This window comes from Nerophis lumbriciformis, linkage group LG03, assembly GCF_033978685.3.
Source record: "Nerophis lumbriciformis linkage group LG03, RoL_Nlum_v2.1, whole genome shotgun sequence".
Classification (NCBI taxonomy): Eukaryota; Metazoa; Chordata; class Actinopteri; order Syngnathiformes; family Syngnathidae; genus Nerophis; species Nerophis lumbriciformis.
This window is the reverse complement of record NC_084550.2, coordinates 31,518,237-31,537,993: the sequence shown is the minus strand read 5'-3', so window position 1 is coordinate 31,537,993 and position 19,757 is coordinate 31,518,237. Positions and strand designations below refer to the sequence as shown.

Genomic DNA, 19,757 nt, shown 5'->3' with positions numbered 1-19,757 from the left:
TGTTCATAACTTTTATGGACAGAATTTCTAGGCGCAGTCAAGTTGTTGAGGGGATCTGGTTTGGTGGCTGCAGGATTAGGTCTCTGCTTTTTGCAGATGATGTGGTCCTGACGGCTTCATCTGGCCAAGATCTTCAGCTCTCACTGGATCGGTTCACAGCAGAGTGTGAAGCGACTGATCAGGACCTCCAAGTCCGAGTCCATGGTTCTCGCCCGGAAAAGGGTGGAGTGCCATCTCCGGGTTGGGGAGGAGACCCTGCCCCAAGTGGAGGAGTTCAAGTACCTAGCAGTCTTGTTCACGAGTGAGGGAAAAGTGGATCGTGAGATCGACAGGCGGATCGGTGCGGCGTCTTCAGTAATGCGGACGCTGTATTGATCCGTTGTGGTGAAGAAGGAGCTGAGCCGGAAGGCAAAGCTCTCAATTTACCGGTCGATCTACGTTCCCATCCTCACCTATGGTCATGAGCTTTGGGTTATGACCGAAAGGACAAGATCACGGGTGCAAGCGGCCGAAATGAGTTTCCTCCGCCGGGTGGCGGGGCTCTCCCTTAGAGACAGGGTGAGAAGCTCTGTCATCCGGGAGGAGCTCAAAGTAAAGCCGCTGCTCCTCCACATGGAGAGGAGCCAGATGAGGTGGTTCGGGCACTGGTCAGGATGCCACCCGAACGCCTCCCTAGGGAGGTGTTTAGGGCCCGTCCAACCAGTAGGAGGCCACGGGGAAGACCTAGGACACGTTGGGAAGACTATGTCTCCCGGCTGGCCTGGGAACGCCTCGAGATTCCCCGGGAGGAGCTGGACCAAGTGGCTGGGGAGAGGAGAATCTGGGCTTCCCTGCTTAGGCTGCTTCCCCCGCGACCCGACCTCGGATAAGCGGAAGAAGATGGATGGATGGATAGATGGATTTCCATAGTTTAGTTAGCTAAGGTATATAATGTACAGTGTATTTTGTCAACAACTGTATGTGTGTAACGTATTTCTTGTGCTGAGCAATCATAAAACGGCTGCTTAGACGCACTGGCTGAGGCTCGCAGTAATCCCGCCTCACGGTGGTAGAGGGCGCTAGTGATCCCGGATCATTTTTGCGACTACTCGGCTGCAGAATAAGTGACAACAAGCAGCAACAGTTAGCGATTGTTTATGTTTTCCTCTCGCCTGGACTTTTAACATGGAGGATTACATATCTAAAATAAAACAGTTTTTGTTATGCCCGTTTGATTGTGGACTATTACTGACACCTTGTGGCGATGGGAAAATGCTGCACGTCATCAGTTTGGGCACTTCCGGTTTACGATGTTAGTTCAGTTCATGAGACAATAAGAAGTAGACAAGTTGTGTTAGCTCTTACAAGCCTTGGAAAAGATAAGTGTGTAAGTAAACTGTTGAACTTGTTTATGTGGCTCAATATGAAGGTGGAAAGTGGCTTCTTTTGATAGTAAGATGTGTATTGAAAAACCATGTTTGTGCACTAATTTAATGAATGCTTGAGGACTTAAAATGGCTGCCGGTCGTGTATTTCCACCATAGATATAGTTTCAACACTTATTTGTGTGGAGCTGATGTTTACATATTGTGTATTACATTTCAGTGTGTTGGTTGAATCATATAGCTTATACATTGTTATTGTGTGGATTTCACTTTTACAAAAAAATAAATAAAAGTCCGGTGCAAGACAAAGCAAGATCAACAACAATAAAGAGCCTAAATGGATTCATCTGCTTTGGAACTTTATTAGAACGTCCTGTATTGGTTGTTAGCTGTCTGCCAAGCTGTATAACCTCAACACATATAGTGAGGGCAGGACAGTTCTCTAAACTGGACTTTCAATGGAAGCAGGAGGTAATAATTAAAGGAAGATCTCCATCGAGACAGAGAGACTTTTAAAACTGAAGAAAGATAAGGAAGACTTCTATAAACAAGTTATCGATGCTTTTGGTCAGAAGGACCTGCGCATGGACTTCATTTATAAGTAAAGGTAAGACCATAATAACGTTTTTTTTATTAAATGTGCTTTTTTGTGTGCTACAGTTTGTATGTGTAAAGTTAAAGTTAAGTTAAAGTAGCAATGATTGTCACACACACACTAGGTGTAATGAAATGTGTCCTCTGCATTTGACCCATCCCCTTGATCACCCCCTGGGAGGTGAGGGGAGCAGTGGGCAGCAGCGGCGCCACGCCCGGGAATCATTTTTGGTGATTTAACCCCCAATTCCAAGCCTTGATGCTGAGTGCCAAGCAGGGAAGAATGCTGGTATGAGCTTTTAAACATAACCCGTTAACTGCTGCCAATCAAATGGTGAATAAGATACTCTTTAGGGTTCATATGTTTGTAAATCTGACTGTGATGAAGTCAGTGCCTCACCAGCCATCAACCTCACCACACATCACTGATATATATATATATATATATATATATATATATATATATATATATATATATATATATATACAGTCAAGAAAATAAGTATTTGAACACCCTGCTATTTTGCAAGTTCTCCCACTTTGAAATCACGGAGGGGTCTGAAATTTTCACGATAGGTGCATGTCCACTGTATGAGAGATAACCTAAAAAGAAAAATTCAGAAATCACAATCTATGATTTTTTAACAATTTATTCGTGTGATACAGCTGAAAATAAGTATTTGAACACCTGTCTATCAGCTAGAATTCTGACCCTCAAAGACCTGTTAGTCCGCCTTTAAAAGTCCTCCTCCACTCCACTGTATAATCCTGAATCAGATGCACCTGTGTGAGGTCGTTACCTGCATAAAGACACCTGCCCACCCCATACAATCAGTAAGACCCAAACATTCAGCATGGCTAAGACCAAAGAGCTGTCCAAAGACACCAGAGACAAAATTGTACAACTCCACAAGGATGGAAAGGGCTACGGAGAAATTGCCAAGCAGCTTGGTGAAAAAAGGTCCACTGTTGGAGCAATCATCAGAAAATGGAAGAAGCTAAACATGACGGTCAATCTCAATCGGAGTGGAGCCCCATGCAAGATATCGCCTTGTGGGGTCTCAATGATGCTAATAAAGGTGAGGAATCAGCCTAGGACTACACGGCAGGACTTGGTCAATGACCTGAAAAGAGCTGGGACCACTGTTTCCATGGTCACTGTTGGTAATACACTAAGACGTCATGCTTTGAAATCATGCATGGCACGGAAGGTTCCCCTGCTTAAACCAGCACATGTTAAGGCCCGTCTTAAGTTTGCCAATGACCATTTAGATGATCCAGAGGAGTCATGGGAGAAAGTTTTGTGGACAGGTGAGACCAAAACTGACCTTTTTGGTCATAATTCCACTGTGCGTGTTTGGAGGAAGAAGAATGATGCGTACCATCCCAAGAACACCATCCCTACTGTGAAGCATGGGGGTGGTAGCATCATGCTTTGGGGGTGTTTTTCTGCTCATGGGACAGGACGACTGTACTGTATTAAGGAGAGGATGACTGCAGCCATGTATTGTGAGATTTTGGCCAAAAACCTCCTTCCCTCAGTCAGATCACTGAAGATGAGTCGTGGCTGGATCTTCCAACATGACAATGACCCAAAGCACACAGCCAGGAAAACCAAGAAGTGGCTTCGTAAGAACCATATCAAGGTTCTGGAGTGGCCTAGCCAGTCTCCAGACCTAAATCCAATTGAAAATCTTTGGAGGGAGCTGAAAGTCTGTGTTACTCAGCGACAGCCCAGAAACCTGACTGATCTAGAGAAGATCTGTGTGGAGGAGTGGGCCAGAATCCCTCCTGTAGTCTGTGCAAACCTGGTGAAGAACTACAGGAAACGTTTGAACTCTGTAATTGCAAACAAAGGCTTCTCTACCAAATATTAATGTTGGTGTTAAAATACTTATTTTCAGCTGTATCACACAAATAAATTGTTAAAAAATCATAGATTGTGATTTACGGATTTTTCTTTTTAGGTTATCTCTCATACAGTGGACATGCACCTACCATGAAAATTTCAGACACCTCCGTGATTTCTAAGTGGGAGAACTTGCAAAATAGCAGGGTGTTCAAATACTTATTTTCTTGACTGTATATATATACATACATGTATATAGATACACATATACATGTATATACATACATGTATATATGTATATACATATATACATGTATACATGTATATAGATATACTTATACATGTGTATACTTATAGATATATATGTATATACATATATACATGTATATAGATATACATATACATGTATATAGATATACTTATACATGAATATACATCTAAATATACATTGACAATGTTCCTGACACATGGCCTGCTGCATGTTTCCTCACGTCATTAACTCTCAGTCACAGCTGACGGACACCATCTGTTTTTTTCCCTCCTTCACCGCATACTTTTAGTGTGTCCATCTAATAACAGCAGTGCGCTCTTCAACACACGCCCAGACTGGGAACTGAAGCGAAGGAAGATGAAGTTGAACCATGCGCTCGGCTCTGTGTACTCTGAGGGTAAATCTCTGTATTGGAGTTGTGTTCCGCCATGTTTCTTCTAGCCAAAGGACGCTCGTGTGCTGCTGTGACTCCATTTCCAGGAAGTGAGCAGGGTTGCCTAAAATGCATTCATAAATGACGTTTTTTGTTTTTTTTAAATGTAAACGGTATTACTAACTGTCGAGAATTGTACCCCGGTTCATTTTTAAACCATTTACCGTTAAATCCTTAAAACATAGACATATATACATATACATACACACCCAACATTCATTCAAATTTACAACATGAAAGTGCAATAAAATCTTCATCTTATCACTTGTTATTACAAAGCACTTGCCACTGGATCGAGATGGTCTCGGCGAGAGAGTGAGGTCGACGAACTGCGCAAGTCTTCTTCACTTAAATCCAAGTCATCGCACAAGTCACTTAGTCATCCATTCCCCTACGATGACTAGTGTGGTCCTGGTCGACCCGACGGATGAACTAAGACTATCTTAGATGGAATACATACACTTGTTAGAATAATTACGTAGAACTTATCACACAACTCTTATGCTTAAACGCCGTTGCGATAGTTATTAACGAGTTGTACTTTTCTATCCGTGCAAAGGCACACAACTCATTATCTTCCACTGCAAGTTGCCTCGCAGCAGCAGTTTCTTGTCTTCCAGCTCGCTGAAACAGACAAGGACGGACTTCAAGTGCCTCAACGAAGACAAGACGACATCGCGCAGACAAAGCAGAGCCAGGGCGAAATCTCGAGCTCAAGCACATTTGCATTCTGAATGATCACGTACCGTGATACTGGGGCCGCTTGCGTAATATGTGTCCCCGCCCCCTAGAAGCAGTCTCAGTGATGTTAACTAGGGAACTCCCGAATAAATAGAGGAGCACGTGGGACTGCCCCTCAGAGCGTGGTGGGAGACTGTAACGGAGTGTGCAGCCCCAAACGTTTCTCCTCATGAGCAAAATTGAACTCTGGCTGCCTGATTCCTTGCTTCTTGTCTTGTTTATTAGATAGTTTGGTGTTTGAACCTGACAACAGTCAGTGTGTGTGTGTGTGTGTGTGCGTGTGTGTTTCTACCCTTCTTGAGACATGAAGAAGGAAAAGTATCTTCCATATGAGGTGTGAACAAGTGATGACATAAATCAATAACATTGCACAGTCTCATTAGGTGGTGAAATCTATCAAAATGAGGGTGGTCCCAAAAAGGAGAGATTTTTTTCAAATTGACCCTGTTGAAAGTCTTGTGTGTTCTTTGTAACTTGTTTGTGTGTACTATGGCTATTGAGGTTTTTTTTTTCCTGGTCTCAGTCTGGAATCCCTCCCCGGGAGTCCAGACTTAGACTGAATATTTTTTTTACGCATCCCCGCCCCCACCAATGTTTACCTGTTTTCCACCTTTTTAAGGGGTGCCGGAAGTCGGCTGACCCGTCAGCGGTCCTGTTCTGTCTCCCCGTAATGTTTGATCCTGTTCTGTCTCCCTGTAATGTTTGATCCTGTTCTTGTCTCCCTGTAATGTTTGATCCTGTTCTGTCTCCCTATAATGTTTGATCCTGTTCTGTCTCCCTGTAATGTTTGATCCTGTTATGTCTCCCTGTAATGTTTGATCCTGTTCTGTCTCCCTGTAATGTTTGATCCTGTTTTGTCTCCCTGTAATGTTTGATCCTGTTCTGTCTCCCTGTAATGTTTGATCCTGTTCTGTTTCCCTGTAATGTTTGATCCTGTTTTGTCTCCCTGTAATGTTTGATCCTGTTCTGTCTCCCTGTAATGTTTGATCCTGTTCTGTCTCCCTGTGATGTTTGATCCTGTTCTGTTTCCCTGTAATGTTTGATCCTGTTCTGTCTCCCTGTGATGTTTGATCCTGTTCTGTCTCCCTGTAATGTTTGATCCTGTTTTGTCTCCCTGTAATGTTTGATCCTGTTCTGTCTTCCTGTAATGTTTGATCCTGTTTTGTCTCCCTGTAATGTTTGATCCTGTTCTGTCTCCCTGTAATGTTTGTCTGCTCTTGAGTGAGACTGTGCTGAAAGCTGTGTGTCGGTTTTAAAAGTGCTCCCCCTCTGGTCAACATATGAAATAACATGTGTGTGTAAGAAATTAAAATGTGCCCGCTTTGGCCAAAATTAATTAAAAAAAAAAAATAATAATAATATATATATATATATATATATATATATATATATATATATATATATATATATATATATATATATAAACATACTGTAATAAAGAAGTAAATAATGAAAATTATAAACCAATAAACAAAACTTCCAAAAAAAATAAAAAATTACTAAAAACATACCTTTTCATATTTGCATATATTATCAATGTTGTAAATACACATATTTATATATCGAGAAAGGTTGGTCCTAAAGAGGGAGGCATTTTTCGCAGGTCTCAAGAAGGTAACAAATACATGAATGTGTGTGTGTGTGTGTGTGTGTGTGTGTGTGTGTGTGTGTGTGTGTGTGTGTGTGTGTGTGTGTGTGTGTGTGTGTGTGTGTGTGTGAATATTTAAATGTACCAAGGGAGGCGGGACAAAGAGAGGGTGAGAGATAAATATCGTGGTTCTCTTCCCTCCATCACTTTCAGTGTGTGTGTTCTTGCAGAGGTAAGATGACTAACATGACAACTTCACCTTTTCTATTTCACTCATGACATCATCAGCATTGTGTTTAGCACCTGTGTGACTCTTAGCATATTTCATGAGTTTTCATCGCTTGTTAGACTTTAGCTCATGTTGGCGACTATCTGATGATCATTCACGCAAGTTAGCATGTTAGTCTCATGTTTGTGAAGTTAACATGTTAGTCTCATGTTTGTGAAGTTAGCATGTTAGTCTCATGTTCGTGAAGTTAACATGTTAGTCTCATGTTTGTGAAGCTAGCACGTTAGTCTCATGTTTGTGAAGTTAGCATGTTAGTCTCATGTTTGTGAAGTTAGCATGTTAGTCTCATGTTTGTGAAGTTAGCATGTTAGTCTCATGTTTGTGAAGTTAGCATGTTAGTCTCATGTTTGTGAAGTTAGCATGTTAGTCTCATGTTTGTGAAGTTAGCATGTTAGTCTCATGTTTGTGAAGTTAGCATGTTAGTCTCATGTTTGTGAAGTTAGCATGTTAGTCTCATGTTTGTGAAGTTAGCATGTTAGTCTCATGTTTGTGAAGTTAGCATGTTAGTCTCATGTTTGTGAAGTTAGCATGTTAGTCTCATGTTTGTGAAGTTAGCATGTTAGTCTCATGTTTGTGAAGTTAACATGTTTGTCTCATGTTTGTGAAGTTAGCATGTTAATCTCATGTTTGTGAAGTTAGCATGTTAGTCTCATGTTTGTGAAGTTAGCATGTTAGTCTCATGTTTGTGAAGTTAGCATGTTAGTCTCATGTTTGTGAAGTTAGCATGTTAGTCTCATGTTTGTGAAGTTAGCATGTTAGTCTCATGTTTGTGAGGTTAGCATGTTAGTCTCATTTGAAAACTTTTCTGTTAGTTTCTTTTAGCTTTTAGTTAATGCACCTTTTAATGATAATTTTAATCCACTTTGTATCATTTTTATGATGATGTTATTTTCATTGAATTGTTGTTTTACTTCAGCTATGTTTTGTACAGTGCTTAGTGATTAGACCTGTGAAAAGTGCTTTATAAATAACATTGACTTGCTTACTCACTATCAGGGTAACATTACATAAATAGTCCTAAGTCAATGTAAACATTAATTTATGCAAACATTTTCCATTATTTTTTATGGAAAATGTTTTTTGAAACCTTGACATGAAAGATGACTAAACAACACAGCAGATAAAGCAAATAAAGAATGAATGAGAAATAAAAAAACAAAAACATGGAAATCTCCGGACTGAGTTTGTAAAACATGAATTTCTATAAAGAGGATTATTGTGCCTAAAGACTGTGGTGACATATGTAGAACATACAGTATATATATAACATACACATATATATATATATATATATATATATATATATATATATATATATATATATATATATATATATATAACATCTATGCATAAATAGTGTCCTTCTGGGACCAGCAGACAGTTGTCAATGTTCTGGAATGTTCCAACTAAAATGGAAAGTGTACTAAGATCCTCTGGGAGTCCCCAAGTCCACAAGTCCAAAGCTAAAAGGTGTTATTTTTGTCTTCCAGGGTCATTTAGACAGCCAACATGCCGGAGAAAGTGTAAGTGTGTGTCCAGTCATCACTTCTGTTACAGCCTCACAGCAACATGTACTATTTTATTATTATTATTGTTATTAATTATTATTTTGGCTTTTCTGTCTCATGCGTCCAACAGGCCTGAGGTAAGACACTTTTCATCATATTTAAAAGTCCTCTATTCTTCTAATGAAGGATATATATATACATATATATATATGTTCTGGAAGACCATACGGCTCCTCATGAGGGGGAAGCAGGGAACCATCCAAGCTGTGTACAGAAAGGATGGAACTCCGCTGACGTCTAGTGAGGAAGTCGTAGGGCGTTGGAAAAGGCACTTTGAGGAACACCTGAACCCAATTACATCAGACACACCCTTCCTGACAGGAGCGGAGCCTGAGGATGATGGGGGATCGATGTCGATCTCTCAGAGTGAAGTCACTGAGGTAGTTAGACAACTCCACAGTGGCAAAGCTCCGGGGGTTGACGAGATCTGTCCAGAAATGCTGAGGGCTCTGGGTGTTGAGGGGCTGTCTTGGTTGATACGCCTTTTTAACATTGCGTGGAAGTCTGGGACAGTGCCGAGGGAGTGGCAGACTGGGGTGGTGGTTCCCCTTTTCAAAATGGGGGACCAGAGGGTGTGTGCTAATTACAGGGGTATCACACTACTCAGTCTCCCTGGGAAAGTTTACGCCAAGGTACTGGAAAGGAGGGTCCGGCCGATAGTCGAACCTCAGGTTCAAGAGGAGCAATGTGGATTCCGTCCTGGTCGTGGAACAACTGACCAGCTCTTTACTCTTGCGGGAATCCTGGAGAAGGCCTGGGAGTATGCCTATCCAGTCTACATGTGCTTTGCGGATTTGGAGAAGGCGTATGACCGGGTCCCCCAGGAGATCTTGTGGGAGGTGAGGAAGTACGGGGTGAGGGGAACCCTGCTGAGGGCCATCCAATCTCTGTACAACCAAAGCGAGAGTTGTATCCAGGTGCTTGGATGTAAGTCGGATCCGTTTCCAGTGGGGGTTGGTCTCCGCCAGGACTGCGCTCTGTCACCTACCCTGTTTGTGGTTTTCATGGACAGGATTTCTAGGCAGAGTCGTAGCCATGGCGGAGAGGGTATACGTCTCGGGGGGCTAAAGGTTGCGTCAATGCTGTTTGCAGATGATGTGGTCCTGATGGCACCTTCGGTTTGTGACCTTCAGCTCTCACTGGATCGGTTCGCAGCCAAGTGTTCAGCGGCTGGAATGAGGATCAGCATCTCCAAATCTTAGGCCATAGTTCTCAGCAGGAAACCGATGGTTTGTACAGTCCACGTAGAGAACGAGACTCTGTCCCAGGTGGAGGAGTTGAAGTATCTCGGGGTCTTGTTCACGAGTGAGGGAAAGATGGAGAAGGAAATCAGCCGGAGAATGGGAGCAGCTGGGGCAGCATTGCAGTCTCTCTGCCGCACTGTTGCAACCAAACGAGAGCTGAGCCAGAAGGCAAAGCTCTAAGTCTACCGAGCTATCTACATTCCTACTCTCACCTGTGGTCATGAAGTGTGGGTCATGACCCAAAGAATAAGATCGCGGATACAAGCGGCCGAAATGAGTTTCCTCAGAAGGGTGGCTGGCATATCCCTTAGAGATAGGGTGAGAAGTTCAGTCACCCGAGAGAGACTCGGAGCATCGCTTGGAAAGGAGCCAGCTTAGGTGGTTCGGCCATCTCGTGGGGATGCCTCACGAGCGTCTCCCTCGGGAGGTCCTCGTTGCACGTCCCACTGGGAGGATACCCCGGGGCAGGCCAAGGACCAGATGGGGGGATTACATCTCCTCTCTGGCCCGGGAACGCTTCGGGATTCCCCAGGAGGAAGTTGCTAATGTTGCTCTGGAGAGGGAAGTCTGGGGGTCTCTGCTGGAGCTGTTGTCTCCGCGACCCCATTCCGGATAAGCCGTTGAAGATGGATGGATGGATGGATGGTTGATTGATTGATTGATTGTACATATTACGGGAACAACACCAATAGAATTTTTTCAACACGCCAATTCTCATCGACGTCTTTGATTGTTGTTGCAGAGGAAATCTAAAATCTCGGCTTCTCGCAAGCTCATGCTGAAGGTGAGTGTTCAGGTGGAAGTGTTCAGGTGGAGGTGTTAAGGTGGAAGTGTTCAGGGGCCGAGGAGCAGGAAGTAAAGCAGCTGTGTCACAGAGTTTGATGGTGGCCAGGGCCAAAGAGCATCTGGAGCAGGAGATGGTGGACAAGGAGGAGCAGAAGAATAACTACTTGGATGACAAAGCACCTGTGTTGGAGACCAACTCCATGAACTTAGAGGAGCTGCAGGTACTTTATCTCCTGACTTGTCATCAGTGCACATGGCAGCTCCTTCATGTCTGCTCATGTCCACGTAGAGACTCTGTGAGGACCTACACTCCAAGATCCACATGGTGGACGAGGAGCGCTACGACATTGAAGCTAAAGTCCTGCACAACACCAGAGAGGTAAACAAACACCAGAGAGGTAAACAACCACCAGAGAAGTACACAACACCAGAGAGGTAGACAACACCAGAGAGGTAGACAACACCAGAGAGGTAGACAACCACCAGAGAGGTACACAATTACCAGAGAGGTACACAATTACCAGAGAGGTACACAATTACCAGAGAGGTACACAACCACCAGAGAGGTACACAACCACCAGAGAGGTACACAACCACCAGAGAGGTACACAAACACCAGAGAGGTACACAACACCAGAGATGTACACAACCACTAGAGAGGTACACAATACCAGATGTCAGTGTTTCATAACCAAGTGCCCCCTAGAGGCCCAGCAATTCATCTCAATTGTAATACCCTTTTCCACCACTTGTGGCAGTAATGACAATAGTAGCAATGACATCATCAAACAAACAGAAGAAGTCTGCAGCTAAAGTCAGAGAAGTTTTTTAAGCACAAAAACTATGACTAAAGCGGTGAAATTGTATTTTGATTTGCATTTGAATTTTATTGACGGTTTATTTAACAAGCATGTATTATTATTATTATTTATGAATAACTTAGTTACAATGCATACATTTTATCATAACATAATTACAGTATGTAAAGTAATTATTATTTATAATGTTATGGTTTTTTTAGGGCCGATACAGATTGTTAGTAATTAAGAAGGCCGATAACCGATATTTGAAGCTGATAATCATTTGCAGTAAAAGTGATTTAAACATGAATATTTACACAACCCCAACAGCAGTGAAGTTGTCACGTTGTGTAAATGGTAAATAAAAAGAGAATACAACAAATCCTTTTCAACTTATATTCAATTGAATAGACTGCAAAGACAAGATATTTCATGTTCACACTGAGAAACTTTCTTATTGTTTGCAAATATTAGCTCATTTGGAATTTCATGCCTGCAACATGTTTAAAAAAAGCTGGCACAAGTGGCAAAAAAGAGTGAGAAAGTTGAGGAATGCTCATCAAAGACTTATTTAGAACATCCCACAGGTGAACAGGCTAATTTTGGAACAGGTGGGTGCCATGATTGGGTATAAAAGCAGCTTCCATGAAATGCTTAGTCATTCACGAACAAGGACGGAGCGAGGGTCACCACTTTGTCAACAAATGCCTGAGCAAATTGTTTAAGAACAACATTTCTCAAGCAGCTATTGCAAGGAATTTAGGGATTTCACCATCTGCGCTCCGTAATATCATCAAAAGGTTTAGAGAATGTGGAGAAATCACTGCACGTAAGCCATGATATTACACACCTTGGATCTCTCAGGCGGTACTGCATCAAAAAGCCACATCAGGGTGTAAAGGATATCACCACATTGGCTCAGGAACACTTCAGAAAACCCACTGTCAGTAACTACAGTTGGTCGCTACATCTGTAAGTGCAAGTTAAAACTCTACTATGCAAAGCCAAAGCCATTTATCAACAACACCCAGAAACACTTCGCTGGGCCTGAGCTCATCTAAGATGGACTGATGCAAAGTGGAAAAGTGTTCTGTGGTCTGACGAGTCCACATTTATAATTGTTTTTGGAAACTGTGGACCAAAGAGGAAAAGAAGCATGGGGACTGTTCTAGGGTGAAAGTGTAAAAGGCAGCATGTGTGATGGTATGGGGGTGTATTAGTGGCCAAGACATGGGTAACTTACACATCTGTGAAGGCACCATTAATGCTGAAAGGTACATACAGCTTTTGGAGCAACATATGTTGCCATACAAGCAACGTTACCATGGACGCCCCTGCTTATTTCAGCAAGACGATGCCAAGCCAGGTGTTACAACAGCGTGGCTTCATAGTAAAAGAGTGCGGGTACTAGACTGGCCTTCTTCGTAGTCCAGACATTGAAAATGTGTGGTGCAATATGAAGGCTAAAATAGCAGACAGGAGAATGGTTGCAGCCCTAGTAATTATTATTATCTGCTTCAATAATGTATGTTATTCAATACTAAATACTGCTATCATATGTGTACAGTAGGGTTGTACGGTATACCGGTAGTAGTATAGTATGGCGGTACTATTGAATCAAAAACGGTACTATACTCTGTTTGAAAAGTACCGCTTCCCCTTTTAATTTGTAAACAAGCATGACGGCGCGTCGTCACGTGGTGACATTGCTGCTTTTAGGAGCAGAGGAGCATGTTGGGCAGCGCACACACACAGAGTACTTACAAGCAGACACAGTGTGTAGACAGAAAAGGGAGAATGGACGCATTTTGGTGTAAAAAGTCAAGATAAAGGTGAAGTTATAACACTGAAACACCCTCAGGAAGAGCTGCTTTGTTTTAGCTACTTCTAAATCACTAATCTTGGTCTCCATGGCGACAAATAAAGTAAGTTTCTTACAAGTAGCATTATCACTGGAGGATGAGGAATAGCTAAACATGCTTCACTACACACCGTAGGAGGATACAATAGCTCACCACCGTCACAATGTAAACAAACACCATGGATGGATCTACACCTGACATCCACTGTAATGATACCAAGTACAAGAGCGTATCTAGTCGATACTACTATGATTACATCGATATTGTTTTATCGTCTTTTAAAAAAAATTCAAATTATGTTTATAAAGTCAGTAAATATGTACCTGGACACATGAGGACTTTGAATATGACCAATGTATGATCCTGTAACTACTTGGTATCACATCCATACCTAAATGTGTGGTATCATCCAAAACTAATGTCAAGTATCAAAGAAGAGAAGAATAAGTGATTATTACATTTTAACAGAAGTGTAGATAGAACATGTTAAAAGAGAAAATAAGCAGATATTAACAGTAAATGAACAAGTAGATTAATAATCCATTTTTTACAGTTTGTCCCTCATAATGTGTACAAAATAATAGGTGTATAAATGACACAATATGTTACTGCATACGACAAATTAGGAGTCTTTGTTTACTTACTACTAAAAGACAAGTTGTCTATTTTATTTAAGGACTAAATGACAATAATAAACATATGTTTCATGTATACTAACATTTGTTGTTACAATAAAGACAATAATCTAATCCGCCTGACCTAAGCCTTGATAATGATCTTTGTGATGAACATGTTTTCATATCTTTGACAAGGTTGTAAACTAAGTATGATTATTGAATATGATTACAATCAGGAGCAATATGACTCATGCAGTGTTAATATTGGAGTGGGCCCCGGTGCCTGCTGTAGTGGAAAGTATGGTCTTTTTTAATGTGATGCGGTGATATGAATATGTGTGGACTAATGTGGTCCTCAGATCCAAGACCTGAACATCAAGGTGCTGGACTTACGAGGCAAGTTTAAGAGACCCAGCCTTCGAAGGGTGAGGGTCTCTGCGGACGCCATCCTGCGCTCCCTGCTGGGCTCCAAGCACAAAGTGTCCTTGGACCTGCGAGCCAACCTCAAGTCGGTGAAGAAGGAGGACGTGGAGAAGGTCTGTGGGAAGATGGACGTTATCAGAGGTGGTCTTCTCACACTCTGTGCTCCTCAGGAGAAGACGGTGGAGGTGAGCGACTGGAGGAAGAACGTGGAGGCCATGTCAGGGATGGAGGGCCGCAAGAAGATGTTTGACGCAGCCAAAGGCCCCGCCCAGTGAGGCCCCGCCCAGTGAAGATGCACTAAACTCCTGACTCAGCATGTTTCGTCTGCACTGCATGTCAAATTTTATTTACCACACTGTCCTTGTACTTTGTACCACCTGATGATTCTCCCTCATATAACTGAGTGTTATTCCACCATATGTTTGCATACCAAGGAATTAAAATGTACAAATGCGGTCGACGTAATTGTATTCTCTTTTTTTTTTTTAACCAAAGTGTCCAACACATGGATCTACAGACCTCCAATTTGGACTTTTTAATGTATATTCTTATACTTTTCTGTATACTTTTAGTGTGGGGACAATATTGTCCACACCTGTCTCCATCCAAACACAGCAGTGTCTTTTAAACACACGACAGAACGCGAGGGAAAATGATGTTAAACCAAGCGCTCGGCTCCGTTTACTCCGAGGGGAAATCTCCGCAGCAAAGTCCGTGTAGTTAGTCCGCCATGATTATCAAGCCAAACACCGCTAGTGCGCATGCGCCTGACTTCCTGTTGCCTAAAATGCATTAATAAATGACGGCTTTTTTGGTCATTAAAAAATTAACCGGTAATACTAACCGTCTGGAATTGTATCACTAATTATCATGACACCGTTTATTGTTACATCTCTCGTCCATTAACAAGTAAAAAGTCAAGGGCGGTCACAACATGTTCTTGCCGCAGATGTTGGTCCATTTTTTAGTGCATTGCAGCAAAAGACGAGGGCGGTCGCGGCACTTGTTGCACTTGCCGTGGTTAAATTGGAGCCCTGGATCTGATAGCCTTTGGGGTGACATTAACATTATAGTTGGAAGTGAAATTGTAGTCGGCTGAAATGATTTAAACGTTCTATTGTCACAGCTCCATGTTAAGTTCTAGTTCCCATGTTCCTATCTCTAATGTGACTGATGGCCATACGCAGGGTGCCCCCCGTACACTAGGGGGCGACTGTGCTCATTTCAACTATGTTAGATGTTAATACAGTCAAAGAAGAGAATGCTACATGCTAATAAAGTAGCGTTAGATATGGAGCATGAAAGTTAGTAACAGATTAATACAACAACATCTCCGAAGATCTCCCTGGACATTTACTGTATTCTTACGGTAAATGTTTTTTTTTTCCTTTAAAAGGGTCGTCCAATTAAGTTAGATTTACCAAGTATTCCAGACTATAGAGCATACATATATATATAGATATATATATATATATATATACACATATATATATATATATATATATATATATATATATATATATATATATATACACATATATATATATATATATATATATATATATATATATATATATACATATATAAATAAACCACATATAAATATACATTTTAACCACGTATAAATATATATACATTATAACCACATATATATATATATATATATATATAAACCACATATAAATATACATTTTAACCACATATAAAAAAAAAAATGTAACCACATATAAATATATATATATACACACTATAAGCACAAATAAATATATTTTCATTATAACTACATATACATATATATACACATTATAACCACATATAAATATATATACATAATGAACACATAAATATATATATACATTATAACCACATATAAATATATATACATTATAACCACATATAAATATATATACATTATAAACACATAAAGAGCTATTTAGTAGGATTTAAGGTCCAAGCTATTGAATATGCTAAAAAGAACAGTAAGCAGCTATGTTTTATTAATATACCGTAGCTGCGTGGGTCAAATGAGTCATTAAATGACTCCCGCCTCCTGGTGGTAGAGGGCGCTAGTGATCCTTCTTGCGACTACTCGGCCGCAGAAGAAGTGACAACAAGCAGCAACAGTTAGCAGCGATCGTTTATTTTTTCCTCTCGCTTGCACTTTTAACATGGAGGATTACATATCTAAAATAAAACACTTTTCTAAACTGGACTTTCAATGGAAGCAGGAGGTAATAATTAAAGGAAGATCTCCATCGAGACAGAGAGACTTTTAAAACTGAAGAAAGATAAGGAAGACTTCTATAAACAAGTTATCGATGCTTTTGTTCAAAAGGAGCTGCGCATGGACTTCATTTATAAGTAAAGGTAAGACCATAATAACGTTTTTTTTAATTAAATGTGCTTTTCATGATGGTATCCTTACATCACACTCAAATTTATAAGCGCAGGCCTAAATTTACCGCATGCCTTTGGTAAGCGCCGGAGTGAGAAGAGGTTTTAAATTAATTACCGCCCCGGCGGCAATTCAAGGAAATACGGTACACTATAACCACATATAAATATAAATACATTATAACCACATATAAATATATATACACATTATAACCACATATAAATATATATATATATATATATAAATATATATATATATATATATATATATATATACATTATAACCACATATAAATATATATACACTATAACCACATATAAATATATATACACATTATAACCACATATAAATATATATACATTATACCCACATATAAATATATATACACTATAACCACATATAAATATATATATATATATATATATATATATATATATATATATATATACACACACACACATTATAACCACATATAAATATATATACATTATAACCACATATAAATATATGTACACTATAACCACATATATATATACACACACACACATTATAACCACATATAAATATATATACATTATAACCACATATAAATATATATATACACTATAACCACATATAAATATATATACATTATAACCATATATATATATATACATATATATTATTTTTATATATATATATATATATATATATATATATATATATACACACACACACACACAGTATATATATATATATAATATATATATATTATAACCACATATAAATCTAAATATATATACATTATAACCACATAAACTAGGGCTGCAACTAACAAATAATTTGATAATCGAATAATCTGTCGATTATTACTTCGATTAATCGATTAATAATCGTATAAAAGAGACATACTACATTTCTATCCTTTCCAGTATTTTATTGGGGGAAAAAACAGCATACTGGCACCATACTTATTTTGATTATTGTTCCTCAGCTGTTTTTAAATGTTACAGTTTATAAATAAAGGTTTATAAAAAAAAAAAAAAAAAATGTTGCCTCTGCGCATGTGCATAGCATAGATCCAACGAATCAATGACTAAATGAATCGCCAACTATTTTTATAATCCATTTTAAACGATTAGTTGTCACAGCCCTAATATAAACCTGTCATTGCTTGTGTTGTCAGTTCTTGCTGTGGCCACAAGGGGGCTGCGTCCATGGAGACAGTTAGTGATCAGACTTCATCATTATTCGTCAGTAGGAAGTAACAAAACACATTATTAGTTGAAGTCCAGTGTTTTAAAGCATCTAGAAGATGGTGCAATGTGTCTCTGCTCTGACAACAAGTGCTAATTCCGTGCATGTGACATCACGCTGGCCCTCATTTAGCAGTGAAGGCCACAATAAATGTCTCCTTGCAAGTCAGGAGGTTTACATGGATCACTTGTGTTAGCCTAATCCCTCTGTGGCTGCAGCCAGCTTTTTCACGTGTAAAAATAGGGAAGAAGTCCGCAGAGAATGCTGCTTTTAATGCCTGCTCGCCATCTGTTTGCAGGTATGTGCCCGCCGCCATTGTAGCCCGGGCCAGCTCGCCGCCATCCGATCCACCGCCGGATTAAAAAGCTTACCAGGGGTCCTCCCAGACTGAGAGGACAGTGGACTATTCCCACTTCTCACTGGTGAGTCCGCACGCTCACCTTCTCACCGCCGACATTTACAAACACCACCTTTTTGCTCAGCAGGTGAACTTTCACAGGTGTGTCATCGTCAAGACATGTCGGACAGCCAGGAGGACGCCTACGGGTGAGTGTGACCACGCTGGAAAGATGGCGGCATGAAGGACAAACACCTTTTTCCCCTGCTTGTTGTCTTGCAGGGAGCAGCGTAAGTCCTCGCTCAACAACAACACCACCAACAACACCACCACACGCTGAAAAGATGCTGCATGTTAGCTGAACATCCAGCACTAACTAACACGCTACATGCCATGCAACCTCAAACATACATCTTCTGATGCACGCTACATGCCATGCAACCTCAAACATACATCTTCTGATGGGGAGAGGAGAAATCATCTTAACTGGAACTGAGTTAATGGAAAAAAGAGAAAAAGAAACGAAAAAATGACAAATCAAAAAGATACTGTTTTGCAATTTTCAATGTATTTTTATTTCACTAAATGTAATGCTATTTAGGGATTTAGTAAACATACATATACAAACCCCGTTTCCATATGAGTTGAGAAATTGTGTTAGATGTAAATATAAACGGAATACAATGATTTGCAAATCATTTTCAACCCATATTCAGTTGAATATGCTACAAAGACAACATATTTGATGTTCAAACTCATAAACTTTTTTTTTTTTTTGGCAAATAATAATTAACTTAGAATTTCATGGCTGCAACACGTGACAAAGTAGTTGGGAAAGGGCATGTTCACCACTGTGTTACATGGCCTTTCCTTTTAACAACACTCAGTAAAGGTTTGGGAACTGAGGAGACACATTTTTGAAGCTTCTCAGGTGGAATTCTTTCCCATTCTTGCTTGATGTACAGCTTAAGTTGTTCAACATTCCGGGGGTCTCCGTTGTGCTATTTTAGGCTTCATAATGCGCCACACATTTTCAATGGGAGACAGGTCTGGACTACAGGCAGGCCAGTCTAGTACCCGCACTCTTTTACTATGAAGCCACGTTGATGTAACACGTGGCTTGGCATTGTCTTGCTGAAATAAGCAGGGGCGCCCATGGTAACGTTGCGGCAACATATGTTGCTCCAAAAGCTGTATGTACCTTTCAGCATTAATGGTGCCTTCACAGATGTGTAAGTTACCCATGTCTTGGGCACTAATACACCCCCATACCATCACACATGCTGCCTTTTACACTTTGCGCCTATAACAATCCGGATGGTTCTTTTCCTCTTTGGTCCGGAGGACACGACGTCCACAG

General features: G+C 40.4%; 2 protein-coding genes across 3 annotated transcripts in view; one reads left to right on the top strand and one right to left on the bottom strand.

Annotated features, from left to right (window-relative positions):
• Positions 1-19,757, bottom strand: part of LOC133583186 (uncharacterized) — a 163,160-nt gene that overhangs the window by 123,949 nt on the left and 19,454 nt on the right. For both annotated transcript variants that reach the window (XR_009812573.1, XM_061937323.1), the window contains exon 2: positions 14,400-14,544. The gene's annotated coding sequence lies outside the window, so the exon portion shown is untranslated. The remainder of the gene's footprint in view (positions 1-14,399; positions 14,545-19,757) is intronic.
• LOC133583201 (troponin I, slow skeletal muscle-like) lies at positions 9,981-14,889 on the top strand. Its single transcript, XM_061937338.1, has 5 exons — positions 9,981-10,725; positions 10,817-10,948; positions 11,017-11,106; positions 14,366-14,542; positions 14,600-14,889. Exons 1-5 carry the CDS (start codon positions 10,717-10,719, stop codon positions 14,702-14,704), a joined length of 513 nt encoding a protein of 170 aa, XP_061793322.1. The 5' UTR covers positions 9,981-10,716; the 3' UTR covers positions 14,705-14,889.